Source organism: Tympanuchus pallidicinctus, unplaced genomic scaffold (assembly GCF_026119805.1).
Source record: "Tympanuchus pallidicinctus isolate F22 unplaced genomic scaffold, pur_lepc_1.0 scaffold10, whole genome shotgun sequence".
In the NCBI taxonomy this organism is placed as follows: Eukaryota; Metazoa; Chordata; class Aves; order Galliformes; family Phasianidae; genus Tympanuchus; species Tympanuchus pallidicinctus.
Genome location: NW_026294619.1, coordinates 686,710 through 714,679, shown reverse-complemented (window position 1 = coordinate 714,679; position 27,970 = coordinate 686,710). Strand labels below are relative to the sequence as shown.

General features: G+C 41.4%; 1 protein-coding gene across 3 annotated transcripts; it reads left to right on the top strand.

The window, feature by feature from the left end:
* The first annotated feature begins 64 nt into the window (after positions 1–64).
* Positions 65–27,588, top strand: ATP6V1A (ATPase H+ transporting V1 subunit A). Of its 3 annotated transcripts, none has more exons than XM_052702976.1 (15): positions 65–177; positions 11,580–11,674; positions 13,793–13,921; positions 15,444–15,658; positions 16,354–16,491; positions 16,940–17,091; positions 17,933–18,095; positions 19,184–19,292; positions 20,033–20,155; positions 20,245–20,359; positions 21,679–21,742; positions 22,585–22,788; positions 23,070–23,164; positions 24,315–24,486; positions 25,355–27,588. In XM_052702976.1, the coding sequence occupies exons 2-15, from the start codon at positions 11,593–11,595 to the stop codon at positions 25,445–25,447; spliced, it is 1,854 nt and encodes a 617-aa protein (XP_052558936.1). In that variant the 5' UTR covers positions 65–177; positions 11,580–11,592; the 3' UTR covers positions 25,448–27,588. The 3 variants fall into 3 exon arrangements, with proteins under 3 accessions (XP_052558936.1, XP_052558945.1, XP_052558954.1); XM_052702985.1 differs by having other exon boundaries at positions 137–255; XM_052702994.1 differs by lacking the exon at positions 65–177 and adding an exon at positions 8,724–8,897.
* Positions 27,589–27,970: the final 382 nt, after the last annotated feature.

The window sequence follows — 27,970 nt, the reverse complement described above, 5'->3', positions numbered from 1 at the left end:
GCCGTTGGGCGCGTGCGCGGAGTGGTTGGGGCGCGCGAAGAGCGGCGCGGGGGAGGTGGGGGGGCGGGGCTTTCGGTCACGTGGCTGCGCCGCGCGGAGCGAGGGGACGGCGCGTGCGCGCTGGGTCACCATCAGCTGATCCGCGGGCCGCCGGCGCTGGAACGGAGCGCCGCTTCGGTAAGCCGGCCGTAAGCGAGAGCTATCGCTTCCCCCCTCTCGTTTAACAGGGCCCTGCCGCCGCTCGTCCCCCCTTGGGTAGGTTGCGAGGGGTCGGGCGGTCGCTAGGGGGTCACCTCGTCTCCTCCAGCGGTCATTAACGGGCGCGGCGGGGAGGGGAAGCGCCGCTCTGCCCATTGAAGGGTGCGTGCTGCGCTTTGCCGTCGCCGTGCTGCGCTTTGCCGTCGCCGTCCGCCGGCGGGATGGGATCTGTCCGTGGGAGAGGCCTCTGCGCCTTGACCTTCAGCTCCCGCCCCGCCTGCCTGCGGCATGATGGCAGCTGGGGAACGCCGGATTTTGCGACGGGGAGCCTTCTGAGCTGTTCGACGTAGGCCGAGCCACATATCCCCGCGGTCTGTCACAAGCCGTTTCCCAGTTTCTGTGCGCGTTCTGCCTGCTGTTTTGGATGGGCGAAGCTGGTCCTCGCTGTGCCTTGGGCACTGCGGCGAACGGAGGGTTATGGGGCAGGCATGGCGCTCCCGCTGCTGCTGCTGGCAGCGATTCTCCAGTGACAGCTTTCAGCTGAAGGTGCTGTGACAAATCCCATGCGTTTCCCATTCCTGTAGGCGGTGGTGAAGCCCGAATTTAAATGAGATGTTCCAGTTGTCACCCCTAAGATCCTTTCTTGTCTTTACGTGAATTTTAGTGACTGGATTCTGGGGAAAACCGTTGGCTTATGTGCCAGCATATGACATATGTGTTTCAGGTTCTGTCCCTTCACTGCAGTTGCCCAAAGTGATTTTCTCCTATGTTTTTACCAGGCTCCACTGATGAGAGAATTTGTGCTCTCCTTGGAATAATCTAGTTGGTGATCCTTTTATTCATGGTGATGTGATACTTCAGCAGAGTATCTGGGCTATTTGATCCATCGCAGCATTTCAAATGCAAATACCTCTTGAGGAAGTGAAGGCAAACTCACTGACAGCATGCTGGAGGTGATTTATTGACCCACCCATCTGTGGCAACACCTGAGTGAGGATGTGGCAAATGTAGGTTGGCACTGGCGAGGGCAGATAACTGCAAGGCAGATCCTTAACACCTTTTGTAAGTTGTTGTGTTTGCGCTGACTTTGACGCTGCAGAATCCACGGTAGATGAATGTTTGGCTTCTCTACCCTGTAGTTTTAAAGGTGTTCACAGTCAAGCATTCATATTTAATATCTGCACTTAATTACTTTCTACTTAAGAATATGTTAATTGAGATCAGCATGAATCAGTTTTTGAATGGCCAAAAATGTTGCAGGTAACTTTTCACTGTGCTTTTAAGTATATTATGTTAAATCTTCTTGAAAACTGTTGTTTGTATGGTAGAAAAAGCATTAATTCCATAATAAGGGACAAAGCCTGGCATTAATGATAAAAACCAGCATTAGTTTGAGAGCATAGGGAAGGAAAATTAAGACAAGACTGGAAAATGTCTGCCAGCATCAGCTGACTCTTCAAATGGGGGTTGAAGTCTCGTGTTGCAATAGTAACACAAGTTCTTAGTTTCCTGTAAATACAGTATTTCCATTTTCCATATCTGTTTTCTACAGATAGTGCTACTATTGAGGTTCATCCACAAGCAATCAGTGCTAGCTTAATTTTCATCTAGTGTTAGCTTAAATGTAGCTTTTATTTTGATCTAAATATATCTTAACTGTTTTATACCTCATTCATCCAGGCTTGCACAGCCTGTAGACTTCAGCGTGCTTCCATGTCTTATTGATTTCCAAGTACTGCTTCGTGTATCTATCTTACAGATGCACATGGGCACGAGTCTCACGTGTTGTCATCCAAAGGAGCTGTACACCAGCAGATTACTAGATGATTCCCCTGAAGATGTATTCAGATGCTCTGTGCTTTACCTCTTGTGTTCTGATACTGTGATTCTGTCTCTTTGAGTTTCAGTGTTGCCAAAACTCCCATCCACGCTTTTCCCTTATGTTTCTAAATTGCTTGTGCTGAAGGTGTGTTTGTAATTAGATGTCCCCAGTTTTTTTGAAAGTATAAAAGGGTTACAGGATAACCTACCTGATTTGTTCAATTACTTTGGTATTAACAAAAAGAAGTGACGCTATTGCTTGTCAGTAATACTTATTCTTCATTATTTATTTGTTTTCAACTACATTGCCTGGAAAAGTGTTGGCACTTACATAGCAGTTACCACAAAGAACTGAAATAGATTTTCTTTCCCTGCCATTTGTATCATTAACACAAAGAAAAGTGTTTTCTTTAGACTTGGAAGCATTGAGAATGTCATCCATGTGATTTTTTTTTTTTTAGAATGGAACACTATCAAAGACAGCAGATGATGTTCTCAGCTGGAATATCATGCTTGTTCACTATTACTCACTGTCCTCAGGCATGTGACTTCTTCAGCCTTCCAACAGGAGACAGAGAAATGGGGATCTAGTCCAACATAGGAAGCTGAATGATTCAACTTGCTCTATTCATACAGAGGCTAAGCTAGTTGTGCAGGAGGTGATTGCCTGTAAATACAATGTGCAGAGCTAGCTTAATTTGGATCTTCTGGATGCCATGAAAGCACTTTTTATGCTCTGAAACAGTGTTTTCGTTGTTCCCCTCCTTTTGAAAATGGGAAGCTAAGCTTATATTAAGTTAATGGATTTGGCTGTACCTCATGGCAGTAAGTTCTACCACCTGCATCAAATGTTTTTGGTTTGGTTACCTTATATAATCTATAGTTTATGTCTTTTGTTTCTTTCAAGTTTTCCCAAAGTTGAACACCCCTCTCTTCTTTAAAAAAAAAAAAAAAGAAAAAAAAAAAAAAAGACCATTTGTCTCTAGCTTTTTAGACTTCTGTATATAATCTAGGTGTAATCTAGCATCATTTCTTTACTAAAAAGACACGCTTACTCTGAAAACAAAGATCCATATGGAGAAATCCTGACAGTCATTGTCTAGCAGACTTTATTACTATTACTTAACCAAATGGCACGTGAAGATCAGTCTTAGCTGCTGAATTTGTTTTCTGAGCTCATCAGCTTGTTTACTGCTCCGAGTTTATCAAACAGTAAGTTTCAGTGTTCCTGACCACTCTGCAGAAGTAGTTTGTCTGACAGTGATCTAATGCATGCATGGTAGCTACTGATGGTTTCTTTTGTCCTAATTTACAGAGTTTTGAAGGTTTACTGTGGATTTCCTAAATATTTATTATCAGGAAGTACTAAAACTAGAATGAAAGCAGCCATCATGACCATGTATCTCTAACACTGGGCTTTTTGTGTTAGCATTTGCTTTTTTGCATTCCTGAGGAAAAACAGTCATAAAGGCCATTGCTATGTCTGTGAAGACCTGGAGTTTTTCCTTCTAAACTGTCAAGTGAATCGAAACTTATGCTGAAAGTACCCCTGTTGCAGATGCAAGCTCTTAAGGGACGACTGTGTTCCTAGAAGGCATCTCTATGATGTGAAATTCTTTGGTCTTCAACTGGTTAACAAGGTCACACATGCTGTGCAGATTCTGAGGGTCTAGCTGAAATTTTGGTGCACTGGAGAGTTCCGGAGAACCATTTAGTTCCACTATCTCTTCCTGACAGCCTGCATCCCAAGAAAATTGCAGAAGTCTGTGCTGTTGAAGATACAGTGTTCCACTCAATGCGTTCCATCTTTAACATGCTGTAAGCTCTGCTGACTTGCTTGAGCTGCTATTGTTTAAGACCACATAAAAGACAGGTAGTCTGTATATCTCTGACACTGGGCCAGCATTCTGTGCCCTAAACATGTACCACAGTACTCTGTGGTTGTGATGGTTAAGTCTGAGGAGGGATGGAAAGGTTATAAATAAAAGTACTAGATTTGTAGACAGAGAATTGTTCCTTTGTAAAAGTAGTTTATTATAGCTGGATAAAAACTGTGAAGTGTGCAAGTTTGCTTTAAAGGCCTGAAGAATTACTTGCTTTTTTAAAAAAAATATTTTAGTCTAGCAAATGCTTCTTCCAAAAAGCTCAATTAATGAGACAAACATTTGCCCCTTCTCATCATTATATTTATATTATTATTCTCTTTCTTACTGTGAAGACACTACCTTAGAAAGCAGCTCTTCAGGAAGACTAAAATGGTATTTCCTGGCTAAATGCAGATAAAATTGATAAGCAGCTTTTACTTTAAAAGTTAGTTCTTTATTTTCTCTATTAGTTCTGAATTTTCTCGAGTTCCATGAGATCTTAGAGGTTTTGGTATCACAGGATAAATCTGAATCAACTAATAGATATTCAGACAGCTGCTGCAATATGTAGTTTACATTGGAGGGGCTCTGGCTAGTCTGAAGAAACTGTAAATGTTTCAAGTAATTGAACATAAAATCTCCAAATGTGGTTTAACTTGCCTTTAAGTATAAAAATGAAGTTTTTCCATTACAGGAAAAGTCAACCTCAATTTAATTTCCTTTTACTGGAATCCCATGCCTATATGTGTTGTGATTCCAGCCAGGTGTTTCATTATACCAAAGTGCTGTAAAAGAATAGTTTTATCTGCTGAGTGTATTAGATCTTTCTCAATGGCTTTCACACAAAATCATTCCTGGTTCAACTCTTCTAGCAAGCTAGTTTGTCAAATACTTCACATAATAAAATGAAGATTCCATAATATCCCTACTTTCCATTTAACTTTCTGAGCAGTCATCAGTGTGAAATGCTTGCTGTGAAGTCTGGATCAGCATTTTGGCTATCCCATTTAGGGGTGAGAGGTTAGGTAGTGGTGAAGCTCACAGATGAGCAGGTATGTTTTAACAAGCCCAATTTGCCAATATTTTTCTGCATATAAAACTGACCCCAACTGTAAGCCCAGCGATAGTTGCTTTGTGAGTTTGTACACTTTTTGTTCTGTAAACTAAGAATCTTTGACCGTTCAGAAGTTACCCTGCTGAGCTGCAGTGAAGCTTCTGTAATTGCTTACAGCTTTGCATGCATCCCATTCTGATGTTTGTAATCTTAAAGATTAGAATAACAAAAAATATTTCAAGTAACAGAACCAAATGCACCTAAAAGCTGAGTGAGTATTTTGTTTAGTAAATGTAAGGGTAGATGCTTCAGCTTTGCAGTAGTGTTAGTGAGGTTAATGAAACTATTGCTCATCTAGGGGAAGTGACTGAGCATTGTGCAGAGCAGACGGCTGGAGAACTCAGCCATAGCAGTTGAAAGGATCAAGATAAGAAAAGAGGTTACTATAGGACTTAGAAATGAATATTAATATTCTGTTACAGCTTGGGTCTCTGTTGCATTAGCTCTTTCTTTTGTGTGAAAGTTTATCAAGTCAGAGAAGGGGCAGGAGGCTTTCCAGTCTGAAAGGAGTGCCAAATTGTTTGTTGTGAAGCACTGTAATAACTAGAAAGAAGGGGAAGCTTGTCCATTTGAACTTCAGAAGCTCTTCTGGAGAAGCCTTTTGGGCTGGGAGGTAAGAATCAGTGTTAGAAAACTGTGTTATGGAAAACTGTGGCTTTTAACCAGTCAGATGATGATCTGTTCAGATGGACAAAGGGGCTTCTCTCAAAACAGGAGTATTTTAATTGATAAAACAAGGATCCTTACCAATTCTAGGTATTGCATAACCAATTCATTTGAAGTCAAAAGGCTGGTAATCTACTAAGCTGGTCAGGTCTTCAGTGGGTCACAGCAGTTACAGGGTGAAAGACTTGGCTGTCTTTCTGTTCGAGGTTATTGCTGCTGTTAACTTCTCAATCAAGTTCAAACACAACTTTTTTCTAGTCCTTTTTTTGAGCTAACTGAATAAATGGGCTCCCTGGGAATCTCCTAGAAGTCCAGCAGATAGCCACAAAGATGATTAAGGACCTGGAGCATCTCCCATACTAATGAAGGCTAAGTAACCTGGGTCTGTTTAGCCAAGGGGAAGAAGACTGAAGGGGTATCTGATTAATGTTCATAAGTATCTGAAGGGAGCTGGGAGGCAAATTAATGAAGCCAGGATTAGCAAAAGGACAAGGAGTAGTGGCCTAAAACTTGAACATAGGAAGTTCCATACAGTTGTGTGGGAGAACTAATTTGTGGTAAGGCTGACAGATCACTGGCACAGGTTGCCCATAGAGATTGTGCACTCTCCTTCTGTGGAGATGGAGATGTTCAAGAGCCATCTGGATGCCTCTCTGTGCTAACTATTGTAGCAGGGAACCTGCTTTAGCAGCAAGGTTGGCCTTGATGATCTCTTGAGGTCCTTTCCAAGCCCTGCAATTCTGTGATTTTGTGGAATCTTCCAAGCTTCTGCTAAAAGCTTGGATGCTTGAATGGTGCCTGCTTGGGTAGGTTTCACAGCTGCATTTTGTGGTTGGTGAGAATCTGTTATGGTTTTTAATATGTATTAGTTATAAAAATTCATGTACTTTATGTATATTTGGCTAATTTGCAAGGTATGACATTTACTTGGAGTATGAAGCTTGTATGTATTGGTGTGTAGGTCCCTGTGTATTTGAGGAAGTAGTAGGAACTTGTGATGGGCATCATGAATTACCACATTGCACAGCATTGGCTTTCTTGAAGGCATTAGACCTCAGGACAAGTGTAGTATCCTGGCAGTGGCAGCCTCTTTCAATCTTGAATGTACCTGAATGTATCTGTACATATGTTAAATAGCAAGCCTCACATGAGGGGCAGTAGCTTTATAGCACACAAGAGAAAGTTACACAAAGAGTAAATTGCCTTGCCTTGCATGGTTGCAGGTGGATCCATAGCATGTAGGTGAGCATTACTGATGCAAATTCCCAACCTGCCAAGCAGAGACAACCTCTTGTGTGTCCTGTGGCAAGTGGAATGGTATGGGGTATTTAAATGGAAGGCTGTCTGTTGAGTGTAAGAACCAGTGATAGTTCTAGCTTGAGCTTCGGGCTAAGAGGTTGGTACAGTTACTATCTTGACTCTATGATGCTTTTTATAAAGAGAAAAGTAAGGCACATTGCTGAGCATAGGTGGTAAATCCTGCATGATTTTCATAGATTGTGGTGCCCTTCAACCCCAGAAATTCTGTTGGTGACTGAGAAATCTGGAATAATTTTCTCTGCTGTGGTAAAATTACAACTGTGTATTCTGAAGGAGTGAATGTCCTGATGATACTATTTGTCATCTGTTCCAAGACACCTGTGCCAGAGTTCTGGGCATGCTGTTCCTTCTGAGAAAATAGCCTGGATTCTCAAAATGCAGCTTAACTTCTGTATTTGTCTAGTAACCCTAGGCACTGTATCTTCTTTTTAGCACTTCCTCTTAAAAATCATTTGTTAGAAGGGGAAGTATAAACCGTCCAGCTTACAGTAAATCTGTGTCAGTGATTACCATATTATTTATGGGATCCATGCAACACTTCCTCATACATCCAGATAGTGGGATTTACATCCTGTATTAAAACCTGTTCAGGAGAACACAGCAAGTGTTGGCAGCCATGATTCTAAAACTTGACTTAAGTGCAGTCTTACATGCCGTTTGAGCCAGCTAGGGTTGTTGGCTTACTCCAACATCATAGAATCATGGAATGGCCTGGGTTCAAAAGGACCACAATGCTCATCTAGTTTCAACTCCCCTGCTATATGCAGGGTCACCAACCAGCAGACCAGGCTGCCCAGAGCCACATCCAGCCTGGCTTTGAGTGCTTCCAGGGATGGAGCATCCACAGCCTCCTTGGGCAACCTGTTCCAGTGTGTCACCACCCTCTGAGTGAAAAACTTGAAGAACTTCCTCCTAATATCTAAATTAAACCTCTCCTGTCTCAGTTTAACATAATGCTTCTGTCTCTGAATCTTGTGCTACTTAATGCAGCTTTGACTGTTGCATTTAGGCTTTTGTGCCAATTTGATGCGTTGCTTATCCTAGAACCTATTAAGATAGACTCATGATGGCTGCTGGGAGCTCTTGGTATTGTGCAGCTTTCTGGGAGGACAGAATGTGCAGCTGCTTGTCTTTTGTACAGTATGCAGGGAAACGTCAGTGCCCACCAGCCTGTGACAGCGGGAGCTAGTGGCTGTCACAAGAGGTGTAACATCAGTCCACGTAAACAAGGTGTTGGGTGTTACACACCAATGCTTCTGCCAGCAAGGCGGAGGGGTTTATGTTACAGCAGTAGGCTCTGACGAGACTATTTTGTTGAGCATTGATACCTATTCTAAATACTCAAGCAATTAGAATTGCAGTGCTTTTGGCGCCTGCCTGTGCAGCCTGTTGTTAAGCAGTCGTCTGTTAGGCTGTTAGGGAACAGTGTTCACTGGCAGAGAGACATCACACTGGAGCACTGGTAGGCAAGCTGTGATTCCAGCAGCAAGCGTGCGTCTCTCAAGGATTTTTCATGTATTAACATGCAGCACTTGGGGCGTCTGGGACATTGAGGTCATTGGCTTTGTAGGAGGTCCTTACTAGGAACGGCGAGGGCTTCTTGTAATTTATTATGTCTGGTACTGTGCTACAAGGAGGGTGTAGATGGGAGTTCTGCTGGGCTTTAGGTTGCTTGGTTTGCTATTGCGGCATTCCCTGGTGCTGGTGGGAGAGAGACTGATGACTCATCAAGTCAGGTGGTTGTGCCTCTGCTGTGTGTCAGAAATCTCTTTCCCCTCTGCAGCAGGCTTTCTCATCCCTGTGCATAGGGGCATTAGAAGGACAATTGTTTGGGAAGTGGTGCTGCTTAACTCCTGAATTCTGGCTTTGCTTCCTTTTGGGGATTTTTGTCCCTCCTGAATTTGCAAAACAAGGTAAGAATCTGTGTTTATATTAGTAAATAGTCGTGGATTTTCTTAAGTGCTGTAAGAACGCTCCTAAAAATCTCACTAGAAGCTTAATTTGCAGAGATCTTTGTAGTAAGGCAAATCATTGGGAAACCTGGCGGACTGATCAAATGATGGAAGCAAAACTAAAACTGTAGCAGAAAACAGGTTTCTCCAGCATTGGGAGCAGGATACTTCCACTGGGGGTTCCCATGTAGCCAGATTACTGTGCTGGGGAGAAATCAAGATAGAAATCTAGGATTGCTAGAGGATTGCTGGTTTTTTTTTTTGTTTTTTTTTTTTGGGTTTTTTTTTTTCCAATGATGACTGTGGTATTACCTTAATAAATCATCTTTGAGTCTGAGATGTTCCTGCAGCAAGTAATATTTCAATTTCTGGCACTGTTAGATAGAAGATGACCATGTTAAAGCTTAAAAGTGTGTCTTAAATTAGTGGTTGAACAGTTTGAGATGAGGAAGATTCCTGTTTGTAAGTATTACAGGGTGCTAGATACATCCTTGTTTATAATATGGGAATTAAAATTGAGCTAATACCCTATGTTTGTATGCTAGTAGTCTTTGTTAGAGTGAATTGCAAATCCTGTGTTGGTGAGAGGCCCTTAAAGGGCTGTAAGAACCAGTTGGCTTTCAAAATGGCTAGCTGCTGTGGTGTCTGGGTTTGTACGCAGACGAAGCAATGCTTAGCAAATCCCAACATGCTTTAGGGAATTCTGTTCTGATTGCTAACAAGACAGATGTGTAACAGTACAAGTATGTAAAACAACATTTCTGCTTTCTGTGAATTTTTTCATCTGAAACAAACATCAGTAATGCTGATATGCAAGAAGCACAAGAAAACTGTCCATGGACAAACAGTGTAGCATTTCTTAATTTGTACTCAAGGTTAAAAGACGTGCAGCCCCTTAACGAAGGAGTCAGTTTGGCTGGGCGAGTGATGGTGTTTTTTTTCCTGTCTGTGTTGTGCATAGGAGATTGAGCAAAGGTGAGGAAGAATTCCTTACTTTAACTGGCCCTCAGGTTTTGATTTGGATATGAAGGAATGTTGATTTAACTTGAAACTGGCCAGTGCTCTTCCGGCTTTTGTTTGCCTTGGTAGATTGAGTCTTTCCTTTTGAGACCCTCTGCCGTATGGCTGCCAAACAGTGCCATTAATTCACTTAGAGAGTTGTGTCTAGCACTTTCTTGTTTGTACTCCCGTAGGAGGTTTAGTAGTAGGACTCCAGAGGTTGTTTTGTGTTATGTGTTTGGGTGGATTCGAAGGACTAGCTGCGTTTTCCAGTGCAAGAGGAGACAGTCGATGTTAGTCAACCAGAATGAGCTCTTACCAGTTGCTCAGGGACTACGGACTGTTTTGTGAGGCCCTCCCTCTGCCACTTGTCAGAAGGGGATTATGAGCAATGAAATAAGCAGTGAAATGAAAATCATCTTCTAGACCTAAAGAGGAGGCAGCTTAAAGGATAGACTGTCATTACAGGGAGTAGGGGGGATCTTACAGATACCCAACTTAGAGGCTTTGAGCTCCCACTCACCAGTTCCACACCAGGCTGATGGCGACTGAGTCACAGTCAACTGTTGGGGTAGCTGCTGGGAAATGAGTCGATGGAAGTTGTGTTACACAAGGTTTGTATTGTTGAATGGCATGCTTTTGCTAGGTAGATAGGCCCTGTAGGTACGCAGAGGCTACCACACTGCACCTTCCACCAGCATTGTACGATACATTTGCCAATACAGTGGGAGTGGGTAGGCATTTGCCTTGCTGCTCTCTAACTCGTTTCCAAGGTAACGCAAAGCATGATAAGGGCTGACAAACCCCTTACATGTTCTTATCTGCACCAGAAGCAGGACAGCCCAACTGCCAATTACAGGGCAAACGCAGATCCGTGAGGTTTCTGAACAGCTTTTTATGTGACGGCTGTTCAGCTTTTCCATTCAGTAACTGTCAGGAGGTATCAGTCTACTGTTTAACTGTTGTGAGTTGAGTTTCTTAGCTGTTATTCTTCTCTGATGTTCTACAGGTTTCACTTAGAGCAAAGACTGCACAATACCTTTTGCTAACGGTGAGACACGTCGAGCAGTTTTGAGTGCGTGTGATATTAAAATATGTGCTTTCTATTTAAATGCTGATCCACCAGTTTGAGGTGGCAAAAATAATAATTGTGGAAATTCTCTTTGTAGCATTGCTTTTTAGAGAATGGTGGCTGTTAAGCATCCCTGTGCTGTTCTATTTGCAGTTGTCTACGAATCACTCAGAATCCAGAAAAACTCTGTATTTTGAAGGACCCTGGGAGGGATGCAGAAGGCAGAAGATGTTCTCCATTGTTTAAATAGCCTGTTATTTGACTTGAAAGTAGGCTGGTAGTGTTAGGGTATTTTTGGAGTGTAACTGTTCTGTGGAGCATATTAGGGAGTAATGTTCCAGCTCTCTCCCTGCAGCTGGGAGGGATGTTAGTTCTTGTTTGCTTAAACAAGTAGTTTTTTACTATTACATAGCTTTAAGATCTGAGTGGTTAAAGTGTTTTAGGGTACATTAGTTCAGAATTCTTCAGTGTTGTTCCTAACGAAAGGAAAACAACAGAAGGCGGGAGAGGAGGAACGAACTGCATATGTGTGTATTCTTTAGAAATGACTTTTTCTTTTTCCTTCTATACAGTTAAACAGGCAAAATGGACTTCTCCAAGCTACCAAAAATCCGTGATGAGGACAGAGAAGCTTTTGTTGGCTATGTCCATGGAGTGTCAGGACCTGGTAGGTATTTTGAAAGGGAAATCATAGGTTCTGTTTAATCTAATGTATTATTAATCCTGATGTTCACTTGGAAGAAGTGTGATAACTTGTAGGTAGGGTTTTTTGGGGCTTATATTAAGAATGACTGCTGCCTTATATGAAAGATTTATGAAAGATTGAGCTGTTTACTAGCGAGGTGTTAATGCTGATTAGTTTTATTAAAAGATATAATGAACAGTAAGCAGATTGAGGTACAGTAAGTTTTAAAAAAATAAATAAATTGCAAGCATTCTGGTTCAGATAAAGCCGCCTAGTCAGGAGTCTGCATTGGGCTTCTCAATGAGGGTGTGTGATACTTAGTCTGTTCTCATTGAAATCCTGCTTGTCCCTTTGCTCTCTGGAATACACAGTCCTCTGCCAGTGTCAGGCTGTTCTGTGTTACTGCACCATTGGCTGAAGGATTGCTGCAAAGGTCAAGGGCGATGTTAGTGTGTATGGGGGAGAACTGCTCCTCCTGTTTTATCAGCATAAATGCAGAGTGTACTGGCTTTTCTTCTCCCTCTGGCATTCTCTTCACGAGATGTAGGAAAGCATGGCAGTGTGAGAACAGAAGAAGAGCGTACATCTTTTTGGTAGGGATTCTGTGATGAATAAGAAGCTACCAGAAGATACCTTGGCTGGAGACTACCTAAAGAAAAAGCCAGTTTCTTAATTGCAGAAGTGATGATTGAATGCAGTTTAAAACTGATACAGCTTTCTTAAGATGTGGGAAAAACTTTTTTTTTTTTTTTGGTAAAGATGTGAAACCTTTATGTAAAATGGATGATAGAATACAAATGACATGATGAATTTCCTTCTAAAGCAACAACACTGCATGTAAGTAGCAGTCTACGTACAACCTGATGTTTATTATGCTGATGGTAGAAGGCTTCAAGTCCAAAACGTGTTGTAATCTTCATCTGTGGAAGTGTAACTTAAGACATTTAAGTCATTCATTACTTTTATACAAAATAAAACACCAAAATAGCATTTCCTTAAAACCTGTATAGATGTCTACTGCTTTAGACATAAGTATATATGTTGCCTTTAGGAAATACCTTTAGTTGATCGGTTCACTGGTACTTTATGTTAGCATCAAATGCTATGAAGAGAAATAGAAGTTTATAAACAACAGGAAAATGCCAGTCTCCAGTCATATCTTTCTGTAACTATGATGTACTGGGTGCACTTTCACCATTCTCTCATATGTTTTAATTTAGTCAAATGTCTACAGAGGCCACTATCATTAAAGTCCTTAACATTCACCATCTATCACAATATGTCAGAGGAATTAGTGTGAATTTTCTGTGTGCTGGCGTGTTCTGGTAATGTACTCTTATGAGCATAAAGGATCAGCCATGAAATGTATAGGAAAGCTTTTTCTTTTAGATTTTATGTCAGAGTTCCAGCCCAGTTCGGCGTAGTACTGTGACTAATGAGGGACCCATGCTGAAGGAGTGGGAAATAGGGAAAAGGTAGGGAGATGGGCCTAAAAACAAAATAGTGGTGGAAGAAAGGACCTTAGAAACGAGGCAACAGCAGCAAGCTAAGGGAGAAAACTAATTTAGTAAATATGGTAGCAGAATGTGAGATAACACAATATAATACAGTATAACTGGAATTGAAGCTCATAAGTCAAATAAATGAGAGAGTGACTGAAAGCAAAGGCCTCACCCTAATGCTGTAGGCAAGGTGGCTGGGGAGCACACATTGCAGAGATGAGCAGGAAGAGGAGAGAACAGTCTCATGACTCCCAGTCAGTTTGATCTTTCTGTCTGAATGGAAAACGGAAATGGAATAATGAACTCTTCTGGGAGCTGTAGTACACTCTTCTCTTCTGAGATTGCAGCTGCAGCATTAACTTGTTAATTCCCAGTGCACTGCGTGTTGTTGTGCTGTGGAATACTGATCACAAATTGTAAAATATCCTGAAAACACCAGGACTTGTGGCAGCCAGTTTACCCCTGTGTTAAATCAGAGGTGTACTCCTGATCTGAGTGAATGCTAGCCTCATGCTGTCCAGAGTTTAGTAGCTTCTGATCAGAATTTTCTTTTTAACTGTAGGAAAACAAATTATCTCTGTGTGTCTGTCTTCTACAGTGGTCACTGCTTGCAACATGGCGGGTGCTGCTATGTATGAGCTGGTACGAGTAGGCCACAGTGAACTGGTGGGGGAAATTATCCGGCTGGAAGGTGATTTGGCAACTGTCCAGGTGTATGAAGAAACATGTATCCTTTCCCTTTGGACCAGGCAGAACGTGGTGGTGGTTATGTTAAAGAAGATGAACAAAACTGACCGAGATCAGCAGTTGTTACTTCCAGTGCCAGCATCCAGCGTCTGTTCTGTACATCTCTTGTAAATTCTGATATTTTTGAGGTACACCTTATATTGGTTGGCTGTGTAAGAAGGAAACTTCTTTGTTGTTTTTCCTGGAAACCAAGCAACGTGTTTGGGTTCACTTGCATTGAAATGTTGCAGCTCCTTGGTGAGAAATTTGACAGGTGTCAGCTATGAATGGCAAAACTACCAAGCAGTATGTTGTATTTTTTTCTTTGCTTCTGAAAACTCTGCCTGTGGCATGCTTCTGTAGGAAATGTAAAGTAGGCAGGACTCCTTCTTCTGCACAGACTGTTCTAACAGATATGATCTGTTCCTTTCTTGTTTCTGCATTGTGATTGCAGAATCTTCATCCAGATGAGAGATGGACAGCATGTATTTAAAATCTAGTTGATGTAAAGTGTATTTTCTGTTGAAAGCATATAAGAGAGTGTTATAAGAGCAATTCATGAAACTTAGATAGCTTCCCCCCCCGCTCCCCCTCAATATTTTTCTGAACTTAAGAGTTGATTTTGTCTACCCGTTGATGTTAGGAAGAAGCCTGTACTGGCTCCCAGTGTTTTATTTTGGGGAGCTGAATGGTAAACTGGTCAGTGGGTTGTGTCTGTACTTATTCACTTGAAATGTTATTTGTCTCTTCATTGTTATATTTAGTAGTCTTCCATCAATACATCCAACAAGTCCAGTACTGAAGTACAGTTTACTCTTATATTTCTAATGAGAGGATAGCAAGAGCTTTCTGAATACGACTTGCATTTAATCTCTCTGTGAGTCATACATAAGCTTTTAGAATGTCTCCTTATTCTAATAGGGCTTGTTAAACTACTGGCCCTTCGTAGAGAGGCCCATTGAGCATCTTTGGAGCTCAGGTGGTACCTAAGAGGGACAACTCAGTGCTGGAGAGAAGGGAGATGCTGGTCTATGACAAATTCTGGTTAAAATTAGACTCCTGTCAAAAAAGCTCTGCAAAGCTCAAGGCTAAAACTGTTGTGATGTGTGTTTCTAGCAAACTGTAAAGCAAAAAAAAAAAAATCTTTTCATGCCACTGTCTGCTTTTAACAGTAAACCTAGAAAACATGTTTGAAGATAAATGAAATGCTTTGATGATGTTTTGCCATCATGCTGTCTTGTACAACAAGAAATTTATGCATATAGTTGACTTGAACTGATGATTGTAACTCAGAACATATGCTCTCAACTTTACCTCTCCAGAGGATGAACAACTTCATTGCTTCAGCAATTTCAGCTGGAGTTTAGTATAATGTCTACGTGCTTCCCAAATGATGATATGTAATATATTATCAAAACTATCACATCAGTGTCAGAAAGGTGCTGTAAGGGTATGATGATGTGGGTGTGATGCCCTCTACCCTGTAATTTCTGTGGATGAACTTTTCCTCAGCAAATCTTTAGCTGGTGTATCCGTAGGAGATCCTGTACTCCGCACTGGGAAACCCCTCTCAGTGGAACTGGGGCCTGGCATTATGGGAGCTATTTTTGATGGTATCCAGAGGCCGCTGTCAGACATCAGCACCCTGACCAAAAGTATCTATATCCCTAGAGGTGTCAATGTGTCAGCTTTGAGCCGAGATGTCAAATGGGATTTCACACCTTCCAGAAACTTGCGGGTAGGTCCTGCTAAGCCTGTCTTCCCTTCTCTCCTTCCTTCTCAGAGCACCAAGGCTGTGACTGCTAGGAACTGTAGTTACAAATAATCAAGCTCATGAAAAGAGGTAATATGGTGTTTTAAGGATATGTGAGAGTGAGAACCAGACAGGGATCACCAGAACTTAGTCCATGTGACTCCCTGTATTGCTGCATATGAGAAACTTGCAAAATTCTAATGTGTTTGCAGTGCCATAAAGAATTTACTGCCTAGTGCGGTTCCACTAGCAGGAACAGGTGTTACCTGCAAAATGAATAACAACAGAATACAGTGAAGATAGTTTTAGAGCTAGAAAAAAATCATAGCCCTTGGCATCTTCTTTCTTTTTCAGTCCTGCAGGTTAGCAGATTCTCTACTTAGCACATTAAGCTGAGAGGTATGAAAGAAGCAAGGAGAATTCCTTGCATCAACCAGTAAATGCTACAGTCCAAGCCTTGAAACGCTCCTGAATGCATTTAGTATTGCTAGCAATGTGCTGTTAGAGTAATGAGTTATGTAAATACTCATATGTAAATGGGCTACTGCGTGTAGCAGTGCATTTGTAAAGGAAGTCATAATGGTGCTAGACTTGATAGTTATTTTATGTGATTCTTCATCAGCATTCTTTTTTCAAAATGAAATTCTTGTTTATGGCTAATAGTTGCTTTCTGATTTCAGGTTGGCAGCCACATCACTGGTGGAGACATTTACGGTGTGGTGAATGAAAACTCTCTTATCAAACACAAAATCATGCTGCCCCCACGGAACAGGGGCACAGTTACTTACATTGCTCCACCGGGAAATTATGACACTTCAGTAAGTCTCCCAAATAACAGTTACTGGGGTGTTCCATGTTTCTTTCATAAGGTTACAGGACCCTTTCTCTTCTGTGAGATGCCACCTTCAGAGCCTTTTCTGCAACAGAATGTTCAAATTGGCTTCTGTTGCCCTCCTAGCAGGGATTATGTGGCTTTTCTTGTGCAGTTACTTTCTGTGTTTATGACTTACACGTGGCAATTACGTATGCTATATTTGCCGTTCTGTGTGGGCATCTACAGTATCCAATGAATATGAAAAGTTCCCCCATAGTATTGTAAATGTGGAAACGTGCTTTTCCTCAGGGAGAGGTGATAGGGTGTTAAGATCTGCAAAATCTATGGTCACGTTGAAGTCCTAGTAGCGTGGAGCAGTTGAGGTGAGAATTTGCGTGCTGATCTGCTGTGTGGTTGTTGGCTTACTTGAGATGTCTGGTGCTCTTTGTTAGGATGTTGTCTTAGAGCTGGAGTTTGAAGGTGTGAAGGAAAAGTTCACTATGGTCCAAGTCTGGCCTGTACGTCAAGTCCGTCCTGTGACTGAAAAGTTACCAGCAAATCATCCTTTGTTAACTGGCCAGCGGGTGCTAGATGCCCTCTTCCCGTAAGTAATATTCTGTCTGTTCCTATACAAGAAATCTGTTTTGGGAGAAAGGATAGTGTTAATTTCTTTAAGGGTGAACAGACCCCAGACATTCATTGTGTACCACAGCATAATCTCAAAAGAAGCTATCTAGCTGAGTTGATAATATTTCTATCTGACGGAGGAAACTATGAATGGAAAATGGAAGTGGGGAAAAGTTAAAAGGAGGTTTAAGAGGATGGTTCTTTTACATTAATTCAGGAAATAAATGACAAATGTAAAAATGATTTATTCATACCAAACCTCCAGAAAAGCTAGGACTTTCAAGATTGGATATTTGCATTTGAGCTCATGAGTAGGATCTCCTTCCATGTTCTTGTGGATGTGTAGTTTGCAATGAGTCTGAAGTTACCACTGACAGAAACTGTCATGTTGAATTTTAACTCAAAATTCTCATGTAAGTGGCTGAGTTCCAAGGTGCAGAATGGAGTAATTTTTTGTCCTAAAATATTGTTCTGCTCATTCTTGTAATGCATATTTAAGTAGCACTGATGTTCTTTTCTTAATGTTTGTGTTCCATCAGTGCTTCCAGCTCTGTACACTATGTCTCAAGCCTGCAAGTGCAGTTATTGTACCAGCATACCTCATGTATTTCGAAGGCAGTAGAAAGAAAGAAAGGATAGTTTATTCCTTTGGTCTTTGGTTTAGTGAAACACCACTGTGCTTCTCAGACAGAACACTGAATGTGAATCCTGTTGTTCTGCTTTTAATTATGCAGTTGTTTCCTTACTAGAAAACATATTCTGAAATGGAAGAGAGCTGTTTTTGAGTTCCTTGCTAAGAGTCTCTTTTCTTTACTCAGGTGTGTACAAGGGGGTACAACAGCAATTCCTGGGGCATTTGGTTGTGGAAAGACTGTGATCTCACAGTCTCTCTCAAAATACTCCAACAGTGATGTCATCATTTATGTAGGCTGTGGAGAACGAGGAAATGAAATGTCTGAAGTACTGAGAGATTTTCCTGAGGTTAGTATGGAAAATTCATGGAGAGTAAACCTTCTTGGAAAGACTTGCTATTATACTAGTACAGCAACTGAATAAAATACCTTATTGGCATAGTGATTTGAAAAAATCCTATTGGCTGTAAGTTTTGACTGTAGCAGCAGAAATCACTTTTGGATATACAAGCATGTCTTTAGTGGCCTCTCAAGAAACATCTGGCCTAGTGTTTGGGCATACCTTTTAACTTGTTTAAAAGAAACCCAAACTGAATGCCTAAGTATAATTTAGCACCGTTACAAGGATGTTTCCTGTTGTTGTTATCTCTAACTTTTCTAGCGTAATCACGTATGCCAGATGTGGCATCTGTATTTACAAGGTGCAAGGTGGTGGTATGTGCTGTTATAATATACGAATTTTGCTAGTTAGGCTTCAGAATACTTTCTGAAGGAAGCTGAAAATGCCTAGTTTCACCTTAATGTTGTTATATGTTAGTGGGTTGGTTTTGGTGCAGAGCTCTGAAAAATAAAGAGCAGATCCAAACTGTTAGGTTGAAACCACTGTTAGAAATAATTTTTACGTGCTGATTTGCAATGCGACAATGGATGAAGGTAAATCTCAGTAAGTAGAGTGCTACACAAATGTCAGGATATGCATTCTGCTGTTCATGTGCATATGAGAGATCATCTGAGTTATGTACCTGGGCTTACGTCCAGTTGTCAAAAATGGACTCAGATTAGTACAGGTGAGGAAAAAAACTCTCTGTTTCCTAGTGGATTTAAGGATTTTTGGCTCTTTCAGCCTAGTAAAGTGGGGCTGAAAGAGGATAATGTACTTCCTGGAGTAGATTTGTCATCACCCGTTTATTTGTGATGAGCAGTGGGATTAAAAGGCATTGCTGTTAGCGGAAGATGGGATGAGGCTGAGGCACGTGTACAACTCATTCTGGAAGGAAAAACAGTATAGAATCCTGAGATCTCTAATCTAAGTACTGCTTTGTTAGACTAGCTGTGAGGAGGCTATCCTGATATAAGGTAATAGAGTTTAAATAAATAAATTGTTAAATCTGTGGGAATCTTTATAGTTTTTGTTGTGTCTTTTTTGTTGCGTTGTAGTTAACAATGGAAGTTGATGGCAAGGTAGAAAGCATCATGAAGAGAACAGCTCTGGTAGCAAACACCTCCAATATGCCTGTGGCTGCCAGAGAGGCCTCTATCTATACTGGTAAGATTTGCAGGAGGCTGAAAGAGGCTGCATGTATGGAGCAAGTCATCATGCTCTAGTATTTTCAGTTCCTGGGATGATCAGTACCAGGACCCCTGCTTAATTACATAAATCAAGCCTTTCAAGCTATGCCTGCATGAAGTCTTAGTATCACAAATGGATTTGTCTTATCCCCAACTATGATCTCCACATGCTGAATAAATTCTGCTTATAAATTAAACTTAATCACATTGGATCTCCTGTAGTTCTGCCCCATGTATTAATTATGTAATTGTGTTCTTCATGAGCAGCTTTTTGCTGACAAGTGCAGCTTCTCAAAGGGTAGAAATAGCTCTCTCTAAGAAGTACTTTTTTCCACTGCAGCCTCTCAGATGATTTTTTTTTCTTAATAGTTTTTCATGAAAAGTTGTCAGATAAAACATCTTTATATGTTCTGGTGACTTAGAAAGGAAGGAGACATTTTACAATAAGAAGAGGCTTTGTGAGGCAAATAGTAGCGTCAATGATATTGCCCTGTCTCCTTAAAGAAATGCACAGGAACATAAGATTTGCCAGAATGGTTTGTAAGCAAAAATGAGAAGAGTGGAGCGAAATAAACAAAAGGAAAAAAAAAATAAAAAAATTCCATCATGGGCTTGTGGAAAGGAACAGTAACTTTCAGTCTTTACTGACATCAGACTGTAAACATGAATAACTTATCTTGTTTGCTATCCTGCATTGTGCTGTTGTATTTGTTCCAGGAATCACCCTGTCAGAGTATTTCCGGGACATGGGCTACCATGTCAGTATGATGGCAGACTCTACTTCCCGATGGGCTGAGGCCCTCAGAGAAATTTCAGGACGACTGGCTGAAATGCCAGCTGGTGAGTTGTTCTTTTCTTCATCCAAACTTGTAAATACATCCTTTAAACTCAGAGCTTTTGACTCGGTTTCTGTACGTTCATAATTGCAGACAGTGGTTATCCAGCTTACCTTGGTGCCCGTTTAGCCTCTTTCTATGAGCGAGCTGGCAGAGTGAAGTGTCTGGGAAATCCTGAAAGGGAAGGCAGTGTCAGCATTGTTGGAGCGTGAGTTGCATTTCTTTCCTTTGTATTTGCTGCGGTTCTTCCTCTATCTTTTTGTATGTCAAAATGCTTTCAAACAAGAGGGTCTTGTTGCTGTGTGCAGCTACAGAGCTAGGAATGTATAATGTGCATAAATACATAATGTCTGATCACCCTCAACTGTTGCTAAACTGTGCACAGGAGAAGAGAGAATGAACGTGATCGGTAGTTCTGTGTGATGTAGAACCACAGTCATGGCTGTCTGAGAAAAGGGCTCCAGGAAAAAAGCCATTAGCACTGTCACTGAAAAGTATGTCAAACCATGCTCAGAATGGGAAAGAGGGGACAGTTGGAGCAACAGTGTGGGAGCGTAATGTATTATGATTCTCTTGCTAAATAGCAGAATTACAGGGAACAGGAACAGGATATCTCAAACTGCACGGCTGTGAAAAGCATGTAGTGCCCAGACAAATCACATGAAATTTTTCAGCTAATGTGATAGATGAGGACTTTGTTTGAAAAGCATTCCTGTGTAGCTGTGGTGACAATACTGAGTTACTTCTTACTGCAGTGAAAGAGTGACCAAAAGGAAGGAAAGCAGAGGCACTTGAAACTTTTGTTGTAAGAGAAGAGAAAACTGATCATCACTGCTTTCCTTTTTGATGTAATGACAGGTGTCTTGCAGCAGTGAAAACTGGAAGCTTACACAGTAGGCAGGCACTTTCTTGTAGGCTGTATTGGTCAGTCTAACATGCTGTGAGTAAAATGGCTCTTTCTCCATAGGTTTTAGCAGAGCCTCTAGCACCTGCAGCTTCTCCCAGAATCCATTATTTGTTCTTAGTTCTGTTGTCCACAACAAATGCAGTTGCTTTTCAGTTTGGGAAGCTTTTACCTGTTGGAGAAGCAGGTATTGCCATGTCAAGCCCAAAGGAAGTTAGTGCTTGCTGTGTAGGTGAATATCTGATAATTATCTAAAATCATTTCAAATTGGGGTATTTTACGTAAAATCTTTGCCGCTGTGTTTCAAGCTGCCATATCAGCACATGTCCTGAATCCGTTCCAGTTGAGATAGGTTTGGTAATCCAAGCTGGAGTGACAACCTGGCACTAAATTGACTGAAATGATACCTTGATATTGCCAGTCAGTTACTGATATAACTGTAATTGATATCACACACCTGAGTAGATATGCTGCCACTCTCACTAAAGTAAGAATTTGTAGTCCATTACTTACGAGATATTGGCCTTTCTTGTTTGTATATCATGGACCTGTGTGGTCATATGTTCAGATTAAAGTGTGCCAATGATTCTGATTTACTTTTCCTTCTATATCTTTCTGCTCAGTGTCTCTCCACCAGGAGGTGACTTCTCAGATCCTGTAACATCAGCTACTTTGGGCATTGTTCAGGTAGGTCTCGCTATGCTGCAGCCCTTTTGTGTAAGCTGCCAGACCTAGACAAAATGATTGTACTTTAATACATTAGTGCCACTGGTTGTGGTGGGAGAGCTTTGATTTTACACAGACAACTTTTCAGGATGTATTCCAACAGTGTAGGACGTGAAATCTCTTGTGAGATCTCTGAACTGATGTGTTTGGAAAAGAGAGAAAAAGTAATAATTCCTTCTAGCACTGACTGCTCAGGAATATTCCTTTGCTTCTCGATTGCAGCCTTTTGAGCTGCAGTTTAAGTGTGGCCACTCTCAGAGGTAGGATGGAAAGTGAACTACCTTTGGCAGGTGCATTGAAACCATGGAAAAAATCCTCAGAGCAGATGACTGGGAGAAGGATAGCTCGCAAGTGATTGCCCATCCCTGTTTTGGTAAAATGAGCTATGTCAAAAAGGGCTCCACTTAATTAGGCTTGTGTGTTCTTTGCTACTGGTGACTCCTCAATTAGGAGGAATCTCAAGCTGGATAAACCTAAATTCAACTTCTTTTTTTTTTTTTTTGAGATGAATATATGGGGGATTGGAACTTGATGATCTTTGGGGTCTCTTCTACTTCCAGCCCAATCCATTCTATGATTCATTCGATGATTCATATTTGAAAGTCACTGCTACAGTTAAATGGGTAAAAGGCAGGTTTTCTTTCTCAGGCTTTTGTTTGAAGATTTGTGGTAGCCTTTGCTGTGTTGTTTGCTCAAACCTGCTTGTCATACTGGGGGTTGTTTTGATTGTTTGTTTTTATGGTTTGTTTTGCTTTCATTTATTTTGTTCTTGAATGCTGGCTGATCTCACTGGCTTCTGGTAGGTTTTCTGGGGCCTGGATAAGAAGCTGGCACAACGCAAACATTTCCCCTCTGTCAACTGGCTGATCAGTTACAGCAAATACACCCGTGCTCTGGATGAATACTATGACAAGCATTTTACAGAGTTTGTCCCTCTCAGGACAAAGGCCAAAGAGATCCTGCAGGAAGAGGAGGATCTTGCAGAGATTGTGCAGCTCGTAGGGAAGGTGAGTAACCAGCTGTGAGAAAGTGTGGGATTCCACGAGAACTGTTTTAGCATAGTACCATAAAAATGGTGGTTTACAGGTACATAGTGTGTGCTAGAGAGGAATTTGATTTCACAATGCTTAGGTGAGCTCTACTGATTTACAAGGTGGTGGTAATGCATGGAAACATGTTTGGGGGTTGGAACTGGGTGATCTTTTTATGTCCCTTCCAGCCCCACCACTCTGAATCTGTGATTTCATGTACATAAGTACTGAACTAACAGTGGACCTTACCTTTCTAGGCTTCTTTGGCAGAAACAGACAAAATTACTCTGGAGGTTGCCAAGCTGATAAAAGATGACTTCTTGCAACAGAATGGTTATACACCTTATGACAGGTAAGATCTAAATGGGTACAGTGCTGCCTCGTTCATGTGCAGTCTGGATTTCGATAGCTATTTTATTTGGAAGCTAATCAGTGCAGAATTGAATTTTACTTGCCATAAACAAATGATAGAACAGAAGCCATTGAACAAAGTATTCATACTGTTTTACCCCAAGGCACGCAGACCTTTTCCAAATGCAGTCTGAGTTTCTTCAGCCTTCAACCACTGAAATGAATACAGCTCAGTTAGTTTTTGCAATAGCGTGTCCTCAGGAGAAGACAGCCACTTTGTTTTCACAGGCAACACTCAAAGTCTTCCTGTTTGTTCTAGCAGCAGATGATTGCAAGTAACTGAGAAGTTTGATCTGTTAAAAACTTACTAATTTTTTTTCTCCCCTAGTGCCGTGTTTATCATCTTCCTGCACTTTTACTTCCTTCCTCACTATCCTTTCATTTTTAACAGCCTGCCAAGGGGTGCTTTGAACTTCTGCTTACTCCCCAGCCCAGATAGCTCAGGAGATTTGGAAATATTCTCTAAAAACTTAGATGTGCATCATTCTGTATGGTGTGTGCTTTTAATTATGTTATTGGGGTAAGGCATGCTTTTATATGATGGAGAAGCACAGGAAGTATCACGATATACTGTATAGATAATAGTGAGGTACTTTCCATCACAGTCACCTATCCATTTAAAAAAACAAAAAAACAAAAACGACTCTGTGTGAAGCTTCTGGAGTGCTCTTATCATAGAAAAGCTTCCTTTCCTGTGAGCAAAGAAACTTGCAGAGCTGTCAGGCTCTCCCATGCTGTTTTCAGGAAGCCTGCTCCCATAATGGACAAAACAGGATGGAGGAATTCCGCTGACTGCTAGTGTTTTCCCTTTCTCATTTGCAGTGGCACAGATTGAGATGTCAGACTTGTATAGCAGTGGTTACTGTTCTGTCCCATTTTGTCCAGTGTTTGGATGCTGTTTCAGAAACCTTGCTTCAGGAAGGCTCCAGGTTTTTAGATAGGTCAGTCAATAGGCTGTCTCTCTCCTTTGACATGAAGTAGACTAACACTTTATTTCAGGTGCGAATTCAGAGTTGCTGCAAAGGCAGGGGCAAAGAGTAGTCCTGTTAATTGCTCCAAGGTGCCTTACAGATCCTCTTCTGTTTCATCAGATTCTGCCCTTTCTACAAAACAGTGGGAATGCTTTCCAATATGATTGCATTTTATGATATGGCACGCCGTGCTGTAGAAACCACAGCCCAGAGTGACAATAAGATCACGTGGTCCATCATCCGAGAGAACATGAGTGAAATCCTCTATAGACTTACCTCCATGAAATTCAAGGTATGTTCTAAGGAACCAGCTTGGGTTACTCTGGAGGAGTTCTCAGTGCCTCTAAAAGGCTGTAATTAGAAGTGGTTATCAGTTGCCATAGATAAATGTCTATGTACTTGGGTTACCCATCCATGTAGAGTGCAGCTTTCCTACCCCTATGCTTAATGCCAGCATCCTCTGGATGAGTTTTAGCATTTACTGCTAGGACATTAACCTGTAATGCAATCTGATGTTGAAGCAGCTAAGGAATATAAAGTATGATGGTTGTTTTGTGTAAACTCTCTTGAGCCATCGCTAGTATCACCAATCTTTTAGGAACAAATACCATGAGATAACTGCATGCAAAGGTAAAGTGTTCTTGTGTACCAATGTCTTCTACTCCTGCTGGGTACTGGCTTGTTTCTGCAACAAAGAGATCCCTAGTATATATTTCTAGAACAGCAAGAGCAGAACAAGGTACACCTGGGCACGTAAGCTTGCTTGAGAGCTGTTTATGTAGAGATAGGGAAGTAATCCTTTCATTTACAAACCCTGGCTGTGAGAAGACACTTAGCATGCAGCATAGCTTTGGCTGAAAAATGGAAACCAGAAGATGAATGCGTGTTAAGTAGAGATGGCCCTCTAATACACTAGTAGTTATGAAAGAAAGTGTTATTTCCTGGGTAACAGGCTAAGAAACGTAAGAATGTAAGTGTTCTGTAGTCTGCCTCAGCAAGACAATGAGTACTAGTGTAATCCACACAAGTAAGTACATTTGGCCTGTTTGCAGGTGTTTAATCCTGAGGTTAAAAACAATATAGCAGTGGCAAAACAGGGTTGTCTTAAGGATCAGAGGCTTTTCAAGACTGGTCTGTACACTTGATGTATTGTTTTTCAGGACCCCGTCAAAGATGGTGAAACAAAAATCAAGGCAGACTATGCTCAACTGTTTGAGGATATGCAGAATGCATTTCGCAGTCTGGAAGACTAGACTGAACCTCTGTGACCACTCTGGTTTGTCCTCTGAATTCCTCATCTCAGCTCCTCTGCTTCCCTACCTTACAAGAATGATGCAACAGTACTTGAGTTGATAAATAGCCCTATGTTTCCCTCTTCATACTCAGTGTCTTTACAAAACATTCCTTAGTTTGTGTTCGGCATTGCTTTGTGTGTCTGAAATAGTGAGTGATGTGTGAGTGGGCCTGGCTGAGTGATGAAATGCTGTTGTACACTTCTAGGGTGGGAAAAATTCACCTTGCCCTCCCCCAGATCATTTGGTAACACAACCAACTGACCTGCACTGGCAGAGGAGGTGTAGATTTCAATGCAGTCACGCGGTACATTCTGAGCTGGCAGTGGTAAGGGCATTTAGGTCTAGCATTTTGCTAAGTGACTATCATGAAACAGAATTTTTGACCGTATTCTGACATGACATATTGATATAACTAAAGTTCTTCCCTACTGCGTCCCTTCTGCAGCCTTTGGCTGAGTCTGTTGGTATTGAAATGTGGTAGATCTGGATCTCTCCAAGGAAGGACTGACTAGAAGATGAGCATGTGCGAGTAGCCAGTACGCTTTTGTACACTGGAGAAATAGAACTTTATTTTCCTACTTAATACAGATAGGACTGTTGGATGGAGCACCAGCTAAAATTGAAGCTGTAGGTGCTCAAATTCCAGAATATTTTTGCCTTCTTGCTTCCCACTCACCCCATAATGTTTCACAACACTCAGCTGCTTTAGTTTGTGAAGCTTGTTACTGCTGCTTTGTACTATGACCCGTAACAAGATTCCACATGTGTGGACCAGGAATATAGTCTTTCCTAGGTGGTGCTCTCTACCAGCTCTTGCCTACTAGTGCAGTGTCCAGGTGGTGCTTAATCTTCCTGCTCCACCTGTGCTCATTGTGCCTGTTTGGCAGTGGCACAGATGGTCCTCATTTCTTGTGTAGAAAGATTCTGAGATGCTAAACTTCTGGGGGTGGGGGTTAAAGAGGGGAAAGATTGACAGTACAAAATGTATTTACTTCTGCCTTCTTGATAATGATGCAAGAGAAGCTAGCGACTTCTGCACCATGCTCTGGAAGCACAGTCTGTCAAGCAGCTGGAACTCTGCTGTGTCTTGGGCTTGTTGGCAAAACTAGTATGAGATGAGAAATGAGCGTAGAGCAGCTTTTCTGTCAAAATTCCAAGTGCCAGCATTCCTATCACTGCTGCAGAGGGAGGTGAAGATGCTGCCATACTTGCTGGTCTTTGACTCTCTTGTGTCTGATGACATCTAATACTTTGTTGCACAACACTGTAATGCCCAGCTGGGTGCCAGCTGACATCTAAACTTGTTATGGTCATGAAACAGTAACAGTTGGAGATGCCACTGGTAGTGGCAGGGCTTTGCATTAATTCCACACTGAAGTGTTTTTTCCACCAGCTGCCAGCTTTGAATGGCAATGGTGAAAGGGTATTTTGGCACCAAGGACCAAATGCTGCCACTTCCATTATGAAATCAACTCGCTGTTTGCCACGGAGAGCTCAGTTGAAACTTTAAGTGGATTTACTCTGTTTAGCTCTCCCAAAATAAACTACTATTCCAGCTGATATTCTGGTAGTGAACAGTTAAGTTTACATACAGTTCACCAAACTTTCAGTGTATGCTGCTTACTTAACAATGAGCATGTGTGAATGAGTGGTCACCATTTGAGCCCTTGCTGGATTCCTCATTGTTTGTACCCTTCACCACTGTACTATGTAGCATTTCATGCTAGAAAACAGATGTTCTTATCTCTTTAAATAGAGGATGTTATAAACTTTACAGAAGATGTCTAAGATAATACAGTTCTAATATTTATTGTGCTGTACCTGGCCCTGAAGTGTGACCAGTTCAAACAGTTTCATATATATTTTTGTCTTTTTTGTTTTGTGTCTCAGTTTTCAGTGTTGAGATTCTAATGTTCACTGTGTACTGCAAGTCTTCCCTCCACAGCTGTGGGAGGAATGAAAAGATGGGCAGAACCCAACCACCTACTTTCTTGTATATTTCATAATGTATGTTGCTGGAAATTGTGTAAAAAAACAAACAAAAAAAAAACATTTAAAAAGCTGTTGGGAGTCAATGAGAATAAAATGGATTTAACGTAGATCTTACCTGTTCTCTTTTGTGATGTCAAACCAAAGCTGTGTGCTGCAGTGGCATACACAGACCACCTTGGGCAAAGCTTACTGCTTGCCTGAAATCTTAATTCATCATTTTGGGATCTCTTTAAATGGGGATAGACAACTTAGCAGGTATTTAACCTCAGGTCCCCCATTTCAGTACAGCTTACACAGTCTCCTCAGGCATTACATGAAGAGAAGAATTACACTGTAGGACATGCTCTTGGGATAGATTTTTTAGAACTTTAGCATAAGAGAAGTAGAAATGCATCTTGCTTTTCAGTGCTAATCCAACAATGGTAATAGTGCCATGTTATGGCACTTCACTGAGCCTTACGGTCTTTCCCTCCCCTGTATACCACATGA